The sequence below is a fragment of the Ornithorhynchus anatinus genome, chromosome 19 (genome assembly GCF_004115215.2).
Source record: "Ornithorhynchus anatinus isolate Pmale09 chromosome 19, mOrnAna1.pri.v4, whole genome shotgun sequence".
NCBI classification, from domain to species: Eukaryota; Metazoa; Chordata; class Mammalia; order Monotremata; family Ornithorhynchidae; genus Ornithorhynchus; species Ornithorhynchus anatinus.
The window spans coordinates 23,837,492-23,852,502 of record NC_041746.1 but is presented as its reverse complement, the minus strand read 5'-3'; the positions used below and the strand labels follow the sequence as shown (position 1 = coordinate 23,852,502).

Here is a 15,011-nt window from a genome sequence, read left to right as displayed (position 1 = left end):
CCAAATCAACCTCCTGTTGGGCTGAGTTTAAATATAATTTCTCCAACCTGATCCTACTGGGAATGAGTCACCCCGGATCGATCGCTAAAGCTTGGGAGGTAAAAAAAAATCTTATCTTGGCAAATGCTGTGCATTTCACTTATCAGAGGGTCTTTTATTGCTGTGAAATGAAGCCAGTACTTAACCCTTAAGGGGCGCAAATACACTTTGGATAGCTAAAAGAATTTCATTTAATGATTAACCAATTCTGTGGTTAAAAAAAGTCAAATTATAAATCTCTTTGCTCTGCAAAACTGAATTACTACCTACTCTGCCTAGTCAATAATTCAATAAATTATTCAGCAAATATTTTCATTTCAAATATTTCGCATTCTACCCAGATAGACTGTAAACTCGTTGTGAGCAGGGCCTGTATCTACCAACTCTATTATATCGTACTCTCTCAAGTGCTTAGTACAGTTCTCTGCACACAGCGAGGACTCAATAAATGCACTTGATTCATTGACGAGATTAAAGGAATTGAGAAAGTCTTTCATACATTCACCTTCTGGAATATGCTCGATTCTATTTAAGTATAAACGGTTCCACCGAACCACCATTTAGATGTTTTATACTGACCAAATAAAAGATATGCCGAGTATACTTTAAAGGACAAATCCCCCAAAAGCTAACAGTCATCACATGTAAACTCAGCGGGGGAATTCGCAGTGTTTTCTTATTTAATGATAGAAAGTTAAAAGAAGTCCAAAATGTCACATGCTTGACAAACCTACCTGTGCTCCTGAGTTTGAGTTAAATGGAAAAACCTATTGGTTGATTTTCCTTCAGCATCATCCTCAACAGTCATTCATTCATTCATTCATTCAGTTGTATTTATTACGCACTTACTGTGTGCAGAGCACTGTACTAAGTGCTTGGGAAAGTACAATGCAACAATAAACAATAAACGGTCAACAGCTACACATTCAACAACATCCTCAATTGATCATGCCTGCTTCCATCCTAAATGAGAACTCTAAAATCTAAATGAGTTTAAGACTTTATGCCTCATCACAATTCTTTGGTATCATTACCAAACCCTATCATAACTTTGGTTATGATACTTTGGTCATGATACATCGACACTTACATTTTTGTATTAATTCACTGTATTGCTTTACATTCAACTTAAAACAGTGGGAAAAACGGAGAAACCGATAGCGTTTTAGGTAACTGACGCTCTTTGTGTCTGAACATCTAGCGGAAGAAAATGATTAACTGACTCCTCTCCAAAGCTACTATCTCCTGATAGGGTATCATCTGATGACTTTAGCCTCTTTGGGCAGAAAATAAAAGTAATAATAATAGCAATAATAATAACATTTTAATTGAACTGGTCCCAGGTTCACAGTTGGGGGCTGGTGACCCAATTCTCATTACCATCCCTTCTCTGCAAGAATTTCCCACTTCCCTCCTTAAGCCCCCAAACTCTCTTTACTTGGGTCTATTCAAGCACTTAGTACAGTGCTCTACACATAGTAAGCACTCGATAGATATGGTTGATAGACTGAATGATCTTACAGAAGTTGGCTACCTCTCTGCTCTAGGCTTTCCATACCCTCAAATTTTCCATCCCTTTCAGTGAAGCAGCTTAAGGCTTCGGAATGGCCAAAAAATTAGAAATTGCTTCGTACAATGGAACATTTTTCACTGTTGTTCAGTAGGATAAAAAGTATACTATGACTGCTGAATATAACGAAAAGCCCATGTAGCTGGGATTTACACCTTTAAAAAAAGGCAAGCCATGGCTTAGTATAGCTTTGCCCTATGGATTAATTCAATTAATTAGATTCGCTTGCACTACCAAGCCGCATTTTAACTCATGTGTTTCCACTTCATTCGCTACAAGATGACAATAGTATGGACGCCCATCTACCTACTGTACTACAAAAATGAAAAGACCCAAGGCAAGAGAAATAAATCCAACTTGACCCACTTGTTGAAAACAGCTTAACCTAACCTCCAAGCGCTTAGTACAGTGCTCTGCACATAGTAAGCGCTCAATAAATACTATTGATTGAATGAACGAATAACCTTGGTCAGTCTCCAAACCCCAGGAATAACATGATAGCACCGACACAATTAATAATAAATATTTTAAAAATCAGGAGCCAATTTCTTCCGTCGTGCTTGGCTATTGTTAGAGAATTACTTTCATTCATCCTCCTGGAGTGATACTTTTGGGGCCAGGGGTAGACCCCCAGTATTAGAAATCCCCTAACTGCGATTCCAACTCTGAATGGAGACTTTTATCTGCATCAGTCCTCTAGTCTCTAGTCTCCACCCACTGTGGCAGGGAATGTGTTTGCCAACTCCGTTGTCTCATTCCCTCTCAAGAGCTTAGTTCAATGTTCTACCCAAAATAAGCAACTCAACAAATACAATCGTTGGATTGGGTACACCATGGCGTAGCTGTGTACAGTATCCTGTTACAAAGAGCACATTTAAGAGTGTTGTGGTGCCCCGATCTGGCTTTTCCTCTACAGAGAATCGAAATCGGAATATTTTTCTACGATGGACGTGGCCTTAAATGAAACAGTATGCTAGCTGTTTTCTCACGCTAAAATGCTGATGATTCGAAATGAGCTATTTAAGAATGGAATTGAGTCCAACGATCAACGATGGGGTTGTTGGCAATGGCTTCTGCATATCATTTTGTTCACCAGACCTCATGTCGATCGGCTATTTGACTAAATTCTCGTCTTCCCCGGCATGTGTCACCTTGTTCGGATGAATTAGATCCTCCGGGAAAGACTAGTTAGCAGTTCTCAACAACATTTTCCCAGGTGAGCTACATGGATGTGCAGTCCCAACCCTGCCTGAAGACTTCATTTCTGGAAGATCAGGGCCGGGGGGAGGAGAGGGTCCCCCCAAATCCCCGCTCTGAATAGGGGTGATAGCGGAAGGTGGTTGCCAGCCAGATCCTCCCCACTTTTGAGTGAGGTTCACTATCTTCTTCGAAGACCCCTCCCCCGCAACTTTAAAAACCCAGCGTGCCAACGATTCCTAATTGACAACTGGATGCAATTTGTAAGCTCCTCGAGAGCAGGGACGGTGTCTACTAATTAACTCTATCGTATGGTACTCTCCGAGCACTCTCTGGATAGTGTTTTGCACACAAGAAAGGTTCAGTAAATGCCACTGATTGAAGTACCAATCCAAAATGCGGTAGGAGCCCAAATTCCGCCTCAGACACAGATTCTGCCCTGAATCTGACTACCCGAGAAGCTCTCCATCGAAGTCAAACTATCCATCGACATTAAACCATTACTCTGCTCCCAACTGCTCCCCATCAGAGTCAAACTATCCATCAACATTAAACCATTACTCTGCTCCCAACTGCTCAGGGAAACAGCTCCTTCTATTGACTTTCTGTGCCTGGGAGAAAATCTCCCCAAATCTACCACAGAAACAGGCTAATTCCGTGGGCACCAGAGATCATCCTACCCTCCTTAGAGATCCAACAAGATGCAGAGGAATGTCAGAGAGATAGGCATGTCGATAGAGAATGAGGAGAAGAATGAGGAGAAACAGAAGGGAAAGCCAGTGTCGGAATAAGGATAAGGAACAGGACGGGGCTAGGCTAGTCGGATACCGGAAAAATCTCAGCAGGCTGGGCCGGTTTGGGCCGGACTGGGCTTCTGGCGGCTCCCTAGAGTCTAGGAGCTCAGAGAACGCAAGAAGCTGTCGGGCGCCATTTAAAAGAAATAGAGAAAATTTCACTCCTCGGACTTCCCCATTCTTCTCCCGCTCCACCCTGCTCCATTCTCCGCTTTCTACCATTCACGTGGGGATTTCCTGTGAGCGTTTCAGAGCCAGTCCTGCCCTGGAAATGGACCGCTAAGATCTCAGAGGAGAGAGCGATGGATCGGCCAGGAATTCAAAAAAGTAGCACTCACCTTGGGATTAAACACAGTATCATCACGCTACATGTAAATTAGAGGAAGAAAAACGGGGGAAGGTGAATGTTGGGTTGAAATACAGGTAGAGTGACAGCTCAGAATATTTGAGAGTGAAGAACTGAAATTAGAGAACAACATTCAGGCAACGATGAAGGCCACAGACGTAAGGGAGACAGTGGGGTTCTTTTCACCGTTCTTTTGTGACCGCCCAATGAACGATCCCAAAATTTTGATTTCCCCACCGTTTCCAAGCTACTTCTCTTTCTGTGAATTATCTAGAGCTTTCTGACTTTAACATCTGACTTCTTCTGACTTTTCTGGCTTCCATTTATCTAAGAGTCAGTCGGATGGAGACTCTGTTAGTTTGGATGAACTGAATCTTTTGTTTTAACTGGCTTTCAGAGTCTGTTGGGATCAAATCCTTTCCTGCAGCCCGAGACAAGGAACCTTAAAAGAAATCCCCAGATGACAATGAATTCAATAAGGTAAGGGACGGGGAAAGGTTCGCTGGCATTTCATCGATGGGACAATTCCCCACATTGGCTTGAAGCTTCACAATTTGGAAAGACGAGGCAATCCTCTGCCACTTTGGTGAACACCGATGGAATAAGCGCTCTGGAGAAAAGGCAGAATGGTTTCTTCCTCCAGTGCAAGTGAAATAAGGATGGTGAAAAGCTGATCGTGGCTTTGCAAAGCTACCTAGATTCCTGGAAACTTTCTCTAAGTTCGGGATAACCGCAATGTCGAAATTTCCTACAGACGCCGGCCAAAGCAAACCACGGCAAACCACAGCAAAGCCTAGAACTCTTCCGAGAACAACAGAGGATTCTGTTTCTCCCTTAGTCCCCAACACACACGGCAACCGAGCGCCTTCACGATCTAGACGATTCCACATGAAAACGACCGCTGAAATAGGAGAAGGAGCAATTGCCTTTTAAGAGGAGTGAGTGGATTTCAAACCGGCAGCCTCTTCGGGGAGGGAAGAAGTGCCGGCGACGTCCACCCCAGGGAACCAGATGGTCTTGATGGAAAAGAGCCAGTGCTGTCCCAGGCCTAACCACGGTCGCCATTTGGGCAACGTGCATAGGTGAGGACCAAAACGGAGTTTTCCGGGGAACTCTGGATACTAATGGAGCACCAGAATCTTCCCATCCGGAAGCCTCTAGAAACATACTTACCTCACTTCAGCAAGTTGGGGAAAAAGGCCTTTGGGAACAAATGAAATGCCTCAGTCGCCTCGGCCACTATTAAGCGAAGAAACGTTTTCATCTGGGGAATCACGAGCGGCAGGAGCGGCGGCCAATGGGTCTGCGGAAGGTTTGGGGAAGGCCTAGAGGATTTTCATTCTCCTCCGGTCCGTATTCTCCCAAGCGCTCCGTTCTTCGGAGGAGAACGGGGAGGAGGGTGAAGACATGTCGGGGGTGACACGTCCCAGCCCGGGAGGTGGAAGATACCGACTCCCGGGACCCATCGGCATCCGGGGAGCTGAGTCCCGACCCTGGTTCAGAAGGATCCCAGGTCGTCCTTTGGGAAGTTGGAACCGAAGGTGGGCCGGGGTGGGTCGACGTCCCTCGGTCACCTGGGCCGGGTGGACCAGGATGGGGAAGCAAGGAGGTGGGCGGGTCCAGGAGGGGAGAGGGGCAGGAGGAAGCGGGGTGAAGGGAGGAAGAGGGAGGCAAGGGGGTGGACGGGACGGTCGAGGTCTGTCACAAGAGGGGTGGGGTCAAAGAAGGCTGGGGGGGGACCGGCAGAGAGGAGGACGTTAGAGGACGGGGTGAAGGAGGAGAGGTGGGGATGGTGAGGAAGGGCCGGGGTCTCAACGGGAGCAGATTCCTAGGAGCCGGAAGCTGGACGCCAGGGCCCACCGGGAGATGGGCCGGGCGAGGGGGCAGGCGGGGCCGACGGCCGACGAGGGAAGGCTAGAGTCGGGCGACTCGGTCCTCTCCCCCGGGAGGGCGGGGGACGAGAGAGGGAAACCGCCAACACTGGAAATCACAGTCTTCTCAACCCTCGCTCTGTGAGATCCCACCCTCCCCGCACCCCACCGGGCCGATCCGGTCACCGGAGCAGGATTCCCACGGAGACACACAGACACACACGCCGCCCACCACCCCACGATCAGAGAGCTTTATTGGACCAGGCCAGGGCGGGAGCGGGGAGGGGGCAGAAGCACAAGAGGCGCGGCGGAGAGGGACGGAGGGGGATCCACGGGTCAGGACCGGCGCCGGAGCCGGGCCGGGGGGAGACGAGATCCGGAGCTCGGGGGGGGTCAGGCCGGGACATCCGCGGCCTCCTCGAGCCGGTCCGGACAGCTGGATCAGGGTGGCCGTCTGGTCGAGCCGCTGAGCCCCAGCACCGTGAGGCCGGAGCAGAGCGTGGACGGGGCAGCCCGGAGGCGAGAGCCAGAGGCTGCCCGGGCCCGGGGAGAGAAGAGCAGGGACAAGGAGGGACAGAGGGACACCGAGGTGACAGAAGACGGACCTGAAGAACAGTCACGGAGGAAGGCCCGGAGGACAGCGGCCGGGCGGAGAAGCTGGACCAACCTCGCCCCGAGGCTCCTTACCTTCTGCCCGGGCGGGAACCAGGAGAAGCAGACCCCACAGGGCGGCCACCGCGGGAGACGGCCTGACCTTCATGTCCACCCCTCCGACTCACGGCACCACGGACGGATCTGGGGGAGGGAAAGAGTGGGGTGAAAACAACAAGCAGCTGTGAGTCGACTAGGCAAGCGGCCCAGAGGAGGGAGACACCCCCCTTCTCCGCCACAGCCGCCCCCACCCCGGCCCGCGGGGGAGGTCTCTTCTCTTTTCTCCTCGGCCTCCCTCCAAGGCTCCATCTGACGGAGGACGGCGCCCCACCGGGCCGAGCCAGGGGTCCCGGTTCCAGGGCAAGCAGAAGCCCGTCCCGATTCCCCGGGGGGCCGGCCCGCTCCGGCTCCCGCCGGAGGGCCTGGGCCTAGCCGTGTCTGCGTGACCTCATCCCTCTGGGGGAGGCCCAGCTCAGAGGTCATCTAGGCCGGCCGACTAAACGCCTCTTCCAGCCGGGGATCTCGTTCGGCCCCGACCGCCTCACGGCCACACGCCCCTCTCCGGCCGCTCTCCGGCCGTCCCGGGGAGGCCGGGATCCCGCCCTCTCGCCCAAACCCCTCTCCTTGAGCCGCGCGTCGGCTCCCTGGACCGCGCCTCGTCTCCGACGGCGCTCTGGGGGGCCGCTGGGACACACGGCGCGGCCCAGCGGGCGGAGCCCGGGCCCGGGAGTCGGAGGACCCGTGTTCCGATCCCGGCTCCGCCACGGGACCTAGGGCGAGTCACTCCACTTCCCCGGGCCTCGGATCCCCCATCTGGAAAGCGGGGACGAAGCCCGTGAGCCCCAGGTGGGACGGGGACCGCGCCCAACCCCATCGGCTCGTTTCTCTCCCATCTCAGAGCAGCGCTCGGCAGACGGCAGGCGCTTCACGAGTACCGTCGTTATCATGAGGACGGGAGGGGGCGAGGAAAGGGCCGCGGCGCCATCCCTCCGGCCGGCGGGGAGGGGCGGAGGTCCCCCTCCGATGAAGCCATCACCCCGGCTGGGGTCGGAGAGCGATAACGAAGGGAGTAGAGGCAGCAGAGGTCCCTTCCCCGTCCGCCAGGGCAGCGTCCGCTGAAAGTCTCCCCGACTCCCGCCGACCGACAACCGGCTACGGTTAGGCCTCTTTTATCTTGGGGCCAGGCCGAGGGGAAGCGGCGGGATCATCTGGTTTCTCACTTGCCCCAGCGCTGGCAACTGGATGCTCATTTGGGGATTTTTTTTTTTTTTTTTTTTGTCTTTTTCCAGAAAGGAAAAAAAAGGAGCCCGCTTGCCCGGGGTGGCTCGAGAGAGGCTCCCCGGCAAGAAAGGAGGCCAGGAGCCAAGTGTGAAAAGAGAGAAGACGCCGTAAATTATTGCCGGGCCAGAAGCCAGGGAGCGGGAACGGCTCGAGGGACGGGGGGGAGGCGGCCGTGGGCCGCGCTCAGAGGACCGGTCCGTCCGGGCCCGGAGACGCGGGAAGCCCCGGAGGGAGGGGAGACGGCCCCCGGGGCTGCAGCTGCCCGCCAGGAGGACTTGGCACCGCCTGGCAGGGGGAGCGAGACGCCGCCAGCCAGGGGGAGCTCGGCGCTGCCCACCAGGGTGTGTTCCACGCCGCCCGGTAGGGAGAGCCGGGCGCTGCCCTCCAGGGGAGTTCGACGGCGCCCTGCGGGGAGAGTTCGCCACCGCCCCAAGGGGGGAGGCGGGCACCGCCCGCCTGGGGGACCCTGACACCGCCCTCTAGGAGGATTTCGACGCCGCCTGCCGGGGGGGAGCTCGACACCGCCCTCCGGGGGAAGCCGGACACTGCCCGCCGGGGGCAGGTCGACGCCGCCCGGCAGGGGGAGCTCGGCCCGGCCTTCGAGAGGGAGTTCGACGCTGCCCGGCGGGGGGAACCCGGCACCGCCCACCGGGGGGAACCGGGCACCGCCCGACAGGGGGAGCCGGACACCGCCAGCCGGGGGAAGCCGGACACCGCCAGCCGGGGGCAGTTGGACGCTCACCAGAGGGGGAACTTGACACCGCCCACCGGGGGAAGCCGGACAGTGCCCACCTGGGGAAGCCGGACAGTGCCCACCGGGGGAAGCCGGACACCGCCAGCCGGGGCCAGTTGGACGCTCACCAGAGGGGGAGCTTGACACCGCCCACCGGGGAAGCCGGACAGTGCCCACCGGGGGAAGCCGGACACCGCCAGCCGGGGGCAGTTGGACGCTCACCAGAGGGGGAGCTTGACACCGCCCACCGGGGGGAAGCCGGACAGTGCCCACCTGGGGAAGCCGGACACCGCCAGCCGGGGGCAGTTGGACGCTCACCAGAGGGGGAACTTGACACCGCCCACCGGGGGGAAGCCGGACAGTGCCCACCTGGGGAAGCCGGACAGTGCCCACCGGGGGAAGCCGGACACCGCCAGCCGGGGCCAGTTGGACGCTCACCAGAGGGGGAACTCGACACCGCCCACCGGGGGGAAGCCGGACACTGCCCGCCGGGGGCGGGTCGACGCTGCCCAGAGGGGGGACCTTGACACCGCCCACCGGGGGAAGCTAGAAACTGCCCACCGGGGCAAGCCGGACGCTGCCCAGCACGAGGAGCTCGGCACCGCCCTTGGAAGGGCGCCGGACCCGCCCTGGGCAACAGGAGGGAGACCCCGAGGGCCATCGGGGGGTCGCCCCGAGGGGGATGAGGGATGGGGGGGGGGGGGGGGTCCTCGGGAGGGGGACCTCGCCCCGCCGGCACGTGCTCTGTACATTTTTCCAAAAAGAAAAACGTCTTCCTTCCCAGCCGGAACGTTTACCTCGCCACACTTCATTAGGGGCTCGGAAGCCCCGGGCGTCCAGCCCAGCCGCCCGGATGAGACCACCCCTCTCCCCCCGTCTCCTGCCTTGAACAATAATAATAATAATAATAATAATGCTGGTATCTGTTAAGCGCTTACTATGTGCAGAGCACTGTTCTAAATACAGGGTCACCAGGTCGTCCCACGTGAGGCTCGCGGTTAATCCCCATTTCCCGGACGGGGTGACCGAGGCCCAGGGAAGTGAAGCGACTCGCCCACCGTCACCCAGCTGACGAGTGGCAGAGGCGGGATTCGAACCCTCGACCTCTGACTCCGAAGCCCAGGCTCTTTTCGCTGAGCCACGCCGTCTCCCCAATAAAGGGACGCGGGGGGTGGGGACCTGGGGATGAGCAGATGGGATAATAATGTTGGTATTTGTTAAGCGCTTACTATGTGCCGAGCACTGTTCTAAGCGCTGGGGGGGGGGGGGACCCGGGGGAATCGGGTGGTCCCACGTGGGGCTCCCGATCCTCATCCCCATTTTACAGAGGAGGGAACCGAGGCCCAGAGAAGGGGAGTGACTCGCCCGCAGTCACACGGCCGACAAGGGGCAGAGCCGGGATTCGAACTCAGAGCCCCGACTCCCAAGCCCGTGCTCTTTCCACTGAGCCACGCTGCTTCGGTCCCCCGTCTTAACCCTCGTTTTACGGAGGGGGAAACCCAGGGGCGGAGAAGTGAAGTGGCTTGCCCAAGGTCACGGGGGGAGGGCGGGAACCCACCACCTTTCCGAGGCCCGGGCTTCTGGAAGCCGGGCCCTGCCAATTTAGGCCGGGAAATAATAATAAAAATAATAATAATGTTGGTATTTGTTAAGCGTGGCGCAGTGGAAAGAGCACGGGCTCTTTGGAGTCAGGGCTCATGAGTTCGAATCCCAGCTCTGCCCCTCGTCGGCCGTGCGACCGCGGGCGAGTCACTTCCCTTCTCTGGGCCTCGGTTCCCTCATCCGGAAAATGGGGATGAAGACGGTGAGCCCCACGTGGGACGACCTGATTCCCCTGTGTCCACCCCAGCGCTCGGAGCAGTGCTCTGCACCTAGTAAGCGCTTAACAAATACCAACGTTATTATTTATTATTATTATTATTTAGGTCGGCCCACGTGGGGCTCACGGTCTTCGTCCCCATTTTACAGATGAGGTCACTGAGGCCCGGAGAAGCTGGTATCCGTTAAGCGCTTACTAGGTGCCGGGCACTGTTCTAAGCGCTGGGGTAGACACGGGGGGGGAATCAGGTCGTCCCACGCGGGGCTCACGGTCTTCATCCCCATTTTACGGATGAGGGAACGAAGGCCCAGGGAAGTGAAGTGACTCGCCCCCGGTCGCACAGCGGACGGCGGAGCGGGGATTCGAACTCAGGACCTCGGGCTCCAAAGCCCGTGCTCTTTCCACTGAGCCACGCTAAAGGGGCCGGGGGCTGAAGTCGCGGCCGGGGGTCGGGGGTCGGGGGGACCCGGTCCCCCGGTTGAGGCTGGAGATGGGGATCGAAGCTGGGGGTCGAGGGTGGGGGGCTGCAAGGAGGGGAGTCGGGGATGGAGGGCGAGGGGCCGCCGGGCTGGAAATTGGGGCCGGGGGGGGAGGACGGGGGATTGGGCTTGGGGGGGGGGCTTCTGGCGGGGGCGTCCCGCCCGTCCCGCCCCGTCCTCCCCATCCTCCCCATCCTCCCCATCCTCCCCATCCTCCCCATCCTCCCCATCCCCCGCCCGCCCGGGCCACAGACCTGCTCTGCCGCCGGACACCGACGAGGACGAGGAGGCCCGGAGGACCGGCAGGAGGAGGAGGAGGGGGGGGGGGGGGGGGAGGGCCCGCAGCAGGGCCCGGAGGAGGGAGGGGTCCCGGCCGCAGCGGTGGGTCGGTGGGCCCCGCCGGCTCCAAATGAGGCGGAGCGGGGGGCCGGCGAGGCTTTATAGGGAGGGCGGGGGCCGGGCCGGACGGCCGGGGCGGGGCGGGGCGGGGCGGACCCGGCAGGCCCACCGACCGACCGACCGACCGACCGACCGACCGACCGACGGACCCACAGCCCCGGGGGGCGGCCCGCCCTCCGCCCCCTCCCCCGGACCCCTCCCCCCCTCCCGGGTCTGTCGTCCTCCCCCCGGTCCGGCCGGGCCTCCGCCCCCCTTGGCCGTCCGTCCGTCCGTCCATCCCTCCGGCCGTCTCTCTGCCCGTCCAGCCCTCTGGCCTTCCACCCCCCCCACCCGTCTCCCCCCGGCTCTGTCCGTCCCGGCTGTCCGTCCCTCGGCCCGCCCCTCGTCTTCCCATCCCGATGTCCGTCCGTCCCCCGCCTGTCCATCCCCGTGTCCGTCCCCCGCCCATTGCCCCCACCCCCGAGTCTGTCCATACACCCCCATCCATCTCCCCCGACCCCGTCCATCCCTCTGTCCTCCCCCGCCCAGGGCTGTCCTTCCATCCCCCCCCCCCGGGTCCGTCCATCCCTCCGTCCACCCCTTCATCTCCCCGTCTGGCCATCCCTCCGTCCACCCCCCCCCCCGTCTGTCCATCCCCCCGTCCGTCCCACACCCGTCCGTGTATCCCCCCGTCCCTCCCTCCCTCCCTCGGTCCATCTCCCCCAGCCCCCCCGCAGGTCTGTCCATCCCCCGTCCCCCCCTCCCTCAGTCTGTCCGTCCCTCCGCCCGCCCGCCCCCCCGGGTCTGTCCATCCCCGCCGCTGTCCATCCCTCCGTCCATCCCACCCGATCTGTTCGTCGACGCCCCGGGGGTCCCTCTGCGGAGCGACTGTGAGCCGAGCTTCCCCACCGGGCCCTCCCCCGGACGGCCCCCGGCCGCCTGCCTGTCCTTCCACCCATCTGTCCACCTATCTGCCCTCCTGTCCACCTGTCTGCTGCCCGCCCGCCTGTCTGTCCCTCCGTCCGCCCGTCCTTCCATCCACCCACCTGTCCACACGTTTGTCTGTCTGTCTGCCTGCCCGTCCGCCGACCTGCCCGTCTCTCCGTCTGTCCATCCGCCCGTCCGTCTGTCCGCCGCCCGTCCGCCGACCTGCCCGTCTCTCCGTCTGTCCATCCGCCCGTCCGCCGACCTGCCCGTCTCTCCGTCTGTCCATCCGCCCGTCCACCGACCTGCCCGTCTCTCCATCTGTCCATCCGCCCGTCCGTCTGTCCGCCGCCCGTCCGCCGACCTGCCCGTCTCTCCGTCTGTCCATCCGCCCGTCCGCCGACCTGCCCGTCTCTCCGTCTGTCCATCCGCCCGTCCGTCTGTCCGCCGCCCGTCCGCCGACCTGCCCGTCTCTCCGTCTGTCCATCCGCCCGTCCGCCGACCTGCCCGTCTCTCCGTCTGTCCATCCGCCCGTCCGTCTGTCCGCCGCCCGTCCGCCGACCTGCCCGTCTCTCCGTCTGTCCATCCGCCCGTCCGTCTGTCCGCCGCCCGTCCGCCGACCTGCCCGTCTCTCCGTCTGTCCATCCGCCCGTCCGTCTGTCCGCCGCCCGTCCGCCGACCTGCCCGTCTCTCCGTCTGTCCGTCCGCCCGTCCGCCGACCTGCCCGTCTCTCCGTCTGTCCGTCCGCCCGTCCGCCGACCTGCCCGTCTCTCCGTCTGTCCGTCCGCCCGTCCGCCGACCTGCCCGTCTCTCCGTCTGTCCATCCGCCCGTCCGTCTGTCCGCCGCCCGTCCGCCGACCTGCCCGTCTCTCCGTCTGTCCGTCCGCCCGTCCGCCGACCTGCCCGTCTCTCCGTCTGTCCGTCCGCCCGTCCGCCGACCTGCCCGTCTCTCCGTCTGTCCATCCGCCCGTCCGTCTGTCCGCCGCCCGTCCGCCGACCTGCCCGTCTCTCCGTCTGTCCGTCCGCCCGTCCGCCGACCTGCCCGTCTCTCCGTCTGTCCGTCCGCCCGTCCGCCGACCTGCCCGGCTCTCCGTCTGTCCGTCCGCCCGTCCGACTGTCCGCCGCCCGTCCGCCGACCTGCCCGTCTCTCCGTCTGTCCGTCCGCCCGTCCGCCGACCTGCCCGTCTCTCCGTCTGTCCGTCCGCCCGTCCGCCGACCTGCCCGTCTCTCCGTCTGTCCATCCGCCCGTCCGTCTGTCCGCCGCCCGTCCGCCGACCTGCCCGTCTCTCCGTCTGTCCGTCCGCCCGTCCGCCGACCTGCCCGTCTCTCCGTCTGTCCGTCCGCCCGTCCGTCTGTCCGCCGCCCGTCCGCCGACCTGCCCGTCTCTCCGTCTGTCCATCCGCCCGTCCGCCCGTCCGTCTGTCCGCCTGCGCGCCTACCCGTCTCCCTGTCGGTTTGCCCTCCCGGCCGTCGCCCTGCCTGCCTTCCCACCTGCCCGCCTGTGATGACGATAACGTGGGTATCTGTTGAGCGCTTACTATGTGTGCCGAGCACGGTTCTAAACCCTGGGGTGGCCACGGGGGAATCGGGTCGTCCCACCTGGGGCTCACGGTCTTAATCCCCGTTTTCCAGAGGAGGGAACCGAGGCCCAGCGAAGTGAAGCGACTCGCCCGCGGTCACGCGGCTGACGAGCGGCCGAGCTGGGATTCGAACTCATGAGCCCTGACTCCAAAGCCCGGGCTCTTTCCGCTGCGCCACGCGGCTGTCGTATTTGTTCAGCGCTCACTACGTGCCAGGCGCCGTGCTAAGGACCGCGGTGGACGCGAGCCAATCGGGTTGGACACGGGCCCCGTCCCACCTGGGGCTCCATCGCCGTTTTACAGATGAGGTCACCGAGGCACGGAGAAGTAGAGTGACCTCCCCCAGGTCCCACGGCCGACAAGCGGAGAAGCCGGGATCAGGACCCACCATCGCCCTCCTGTCCGTCTGCTGGTCCACTTGTCCGCTCATTCGCTAATTCCTGCACGTTTGCTGAAGTGCTGTCCAAAATTCGGGACGCCGTACCGAGCGCCTGGGAACGTGCGATGAGGGTCGCGCCCTCAGCCTCCGCCCTCCGGGACCTGGCCGTCTGACGCCCGCTCGCCCGCCCGTCCGTCCGTCGGTCCGTCTAGCCGCACTTCTACCCGGCTACGTGTCGCTGTGACGTCTGTCTCGGTGCCCGCCCGTACGTGGCTCGGTGGCAAGAGCCCGGACCTGGGAGTCGCGGGTCACGGGTTCGAGTCCCGGCTCTGCCGCTGGTCGGCTGTGTGACTGCGGGCAAGTCACTTCGCTTCTCTGTGCCTCGGTTACCTCGTCTGTAAAATGGGGACTGACTGTGAGCCTCGCGTGGGACGACCCGATCACCCTGCGTCTCCCCCGGCGCTCAGAACGGTGCTCTGCACGTAGTAAGCGCTTAACAAATACCAACGTTATCATTATTATTATTATTATCAGACGAGTATTAGAAATCACCTTTGGTAAACACGCGCTCTGTGCCCAGCGCTGAACTGAAGCCTGGAAGAGAACACGCCGTCTTTGGTCCTGAAGAGGCTCGACCGACTAAGAATGGCTGGAGATCGATCGGTGGATCGGTGGACCGGTGAGAGACGGAATGACGGGAACTCTAAATCGGGAAATAAAAGCGAGAGAAAGCGGCCGAGTGCCCACCTTCCCCACCTTCCCGATTCCTGTCTGTCCCTCTCCGACCTCTCTCTCTCTCTCGCCCACGTCCGGCCCCTGGCCTGGAACGCCCTCCCCCTCCTCGTATCCAACAGACAATGACTCTCCCCCCTTTCAAAGGCTTACTGAAGGCCCACCTCCTCCTAGAAGCCTTCCCCGACTAAGCCCTCCTTCCCTCTTCTCCCACTCCCTTCTGCGTCACCCTGACTTG

At 59.9% G+C, this 15,011-nt stretch overlaps 1 protein-coding gene across 4 annotated transcripts in view; it reads right to left on the bottom strand.

Annotated features, from left to right (window-relative positions):
* Nucleotides 1-14,728, bottom strand: part of COL12A1 (collagen type XII alpha 1 chain) — a 151,778-nt gene extending 137,050 nt beyond the window's left edge. For 3 of the 4 annotated variants that reach the window (XM_029047120.1, XM_039914749.1, XM_039914748.1), the window contains exons 1-2: nucleotides 11,035-11,094; nucleotides 6,505-6,612 (exon numbers count right to left, since the gene is read on the bottom strand). In XM_029047120.1, coding sequence (XP_028902953.1) covers nucleotides 6,505-6,577 — 73 coding nt within the window. In that variant the 5' untranslated portion in view covers nucleotides 6,578-6,612; nucleotides 11,035-11,094. Of the gene's footprint in view, nucleotides 1-6,504; nucleotides 6,613-11,034; nucleotides 11,095-14,593 lie in introns of those variants that run through there. The other variant, XM_029047119.2, reaches the window with a different exon arrangement.
* Nucleotides 14,729-15,011: the final 283 nt, after the last annotated feature.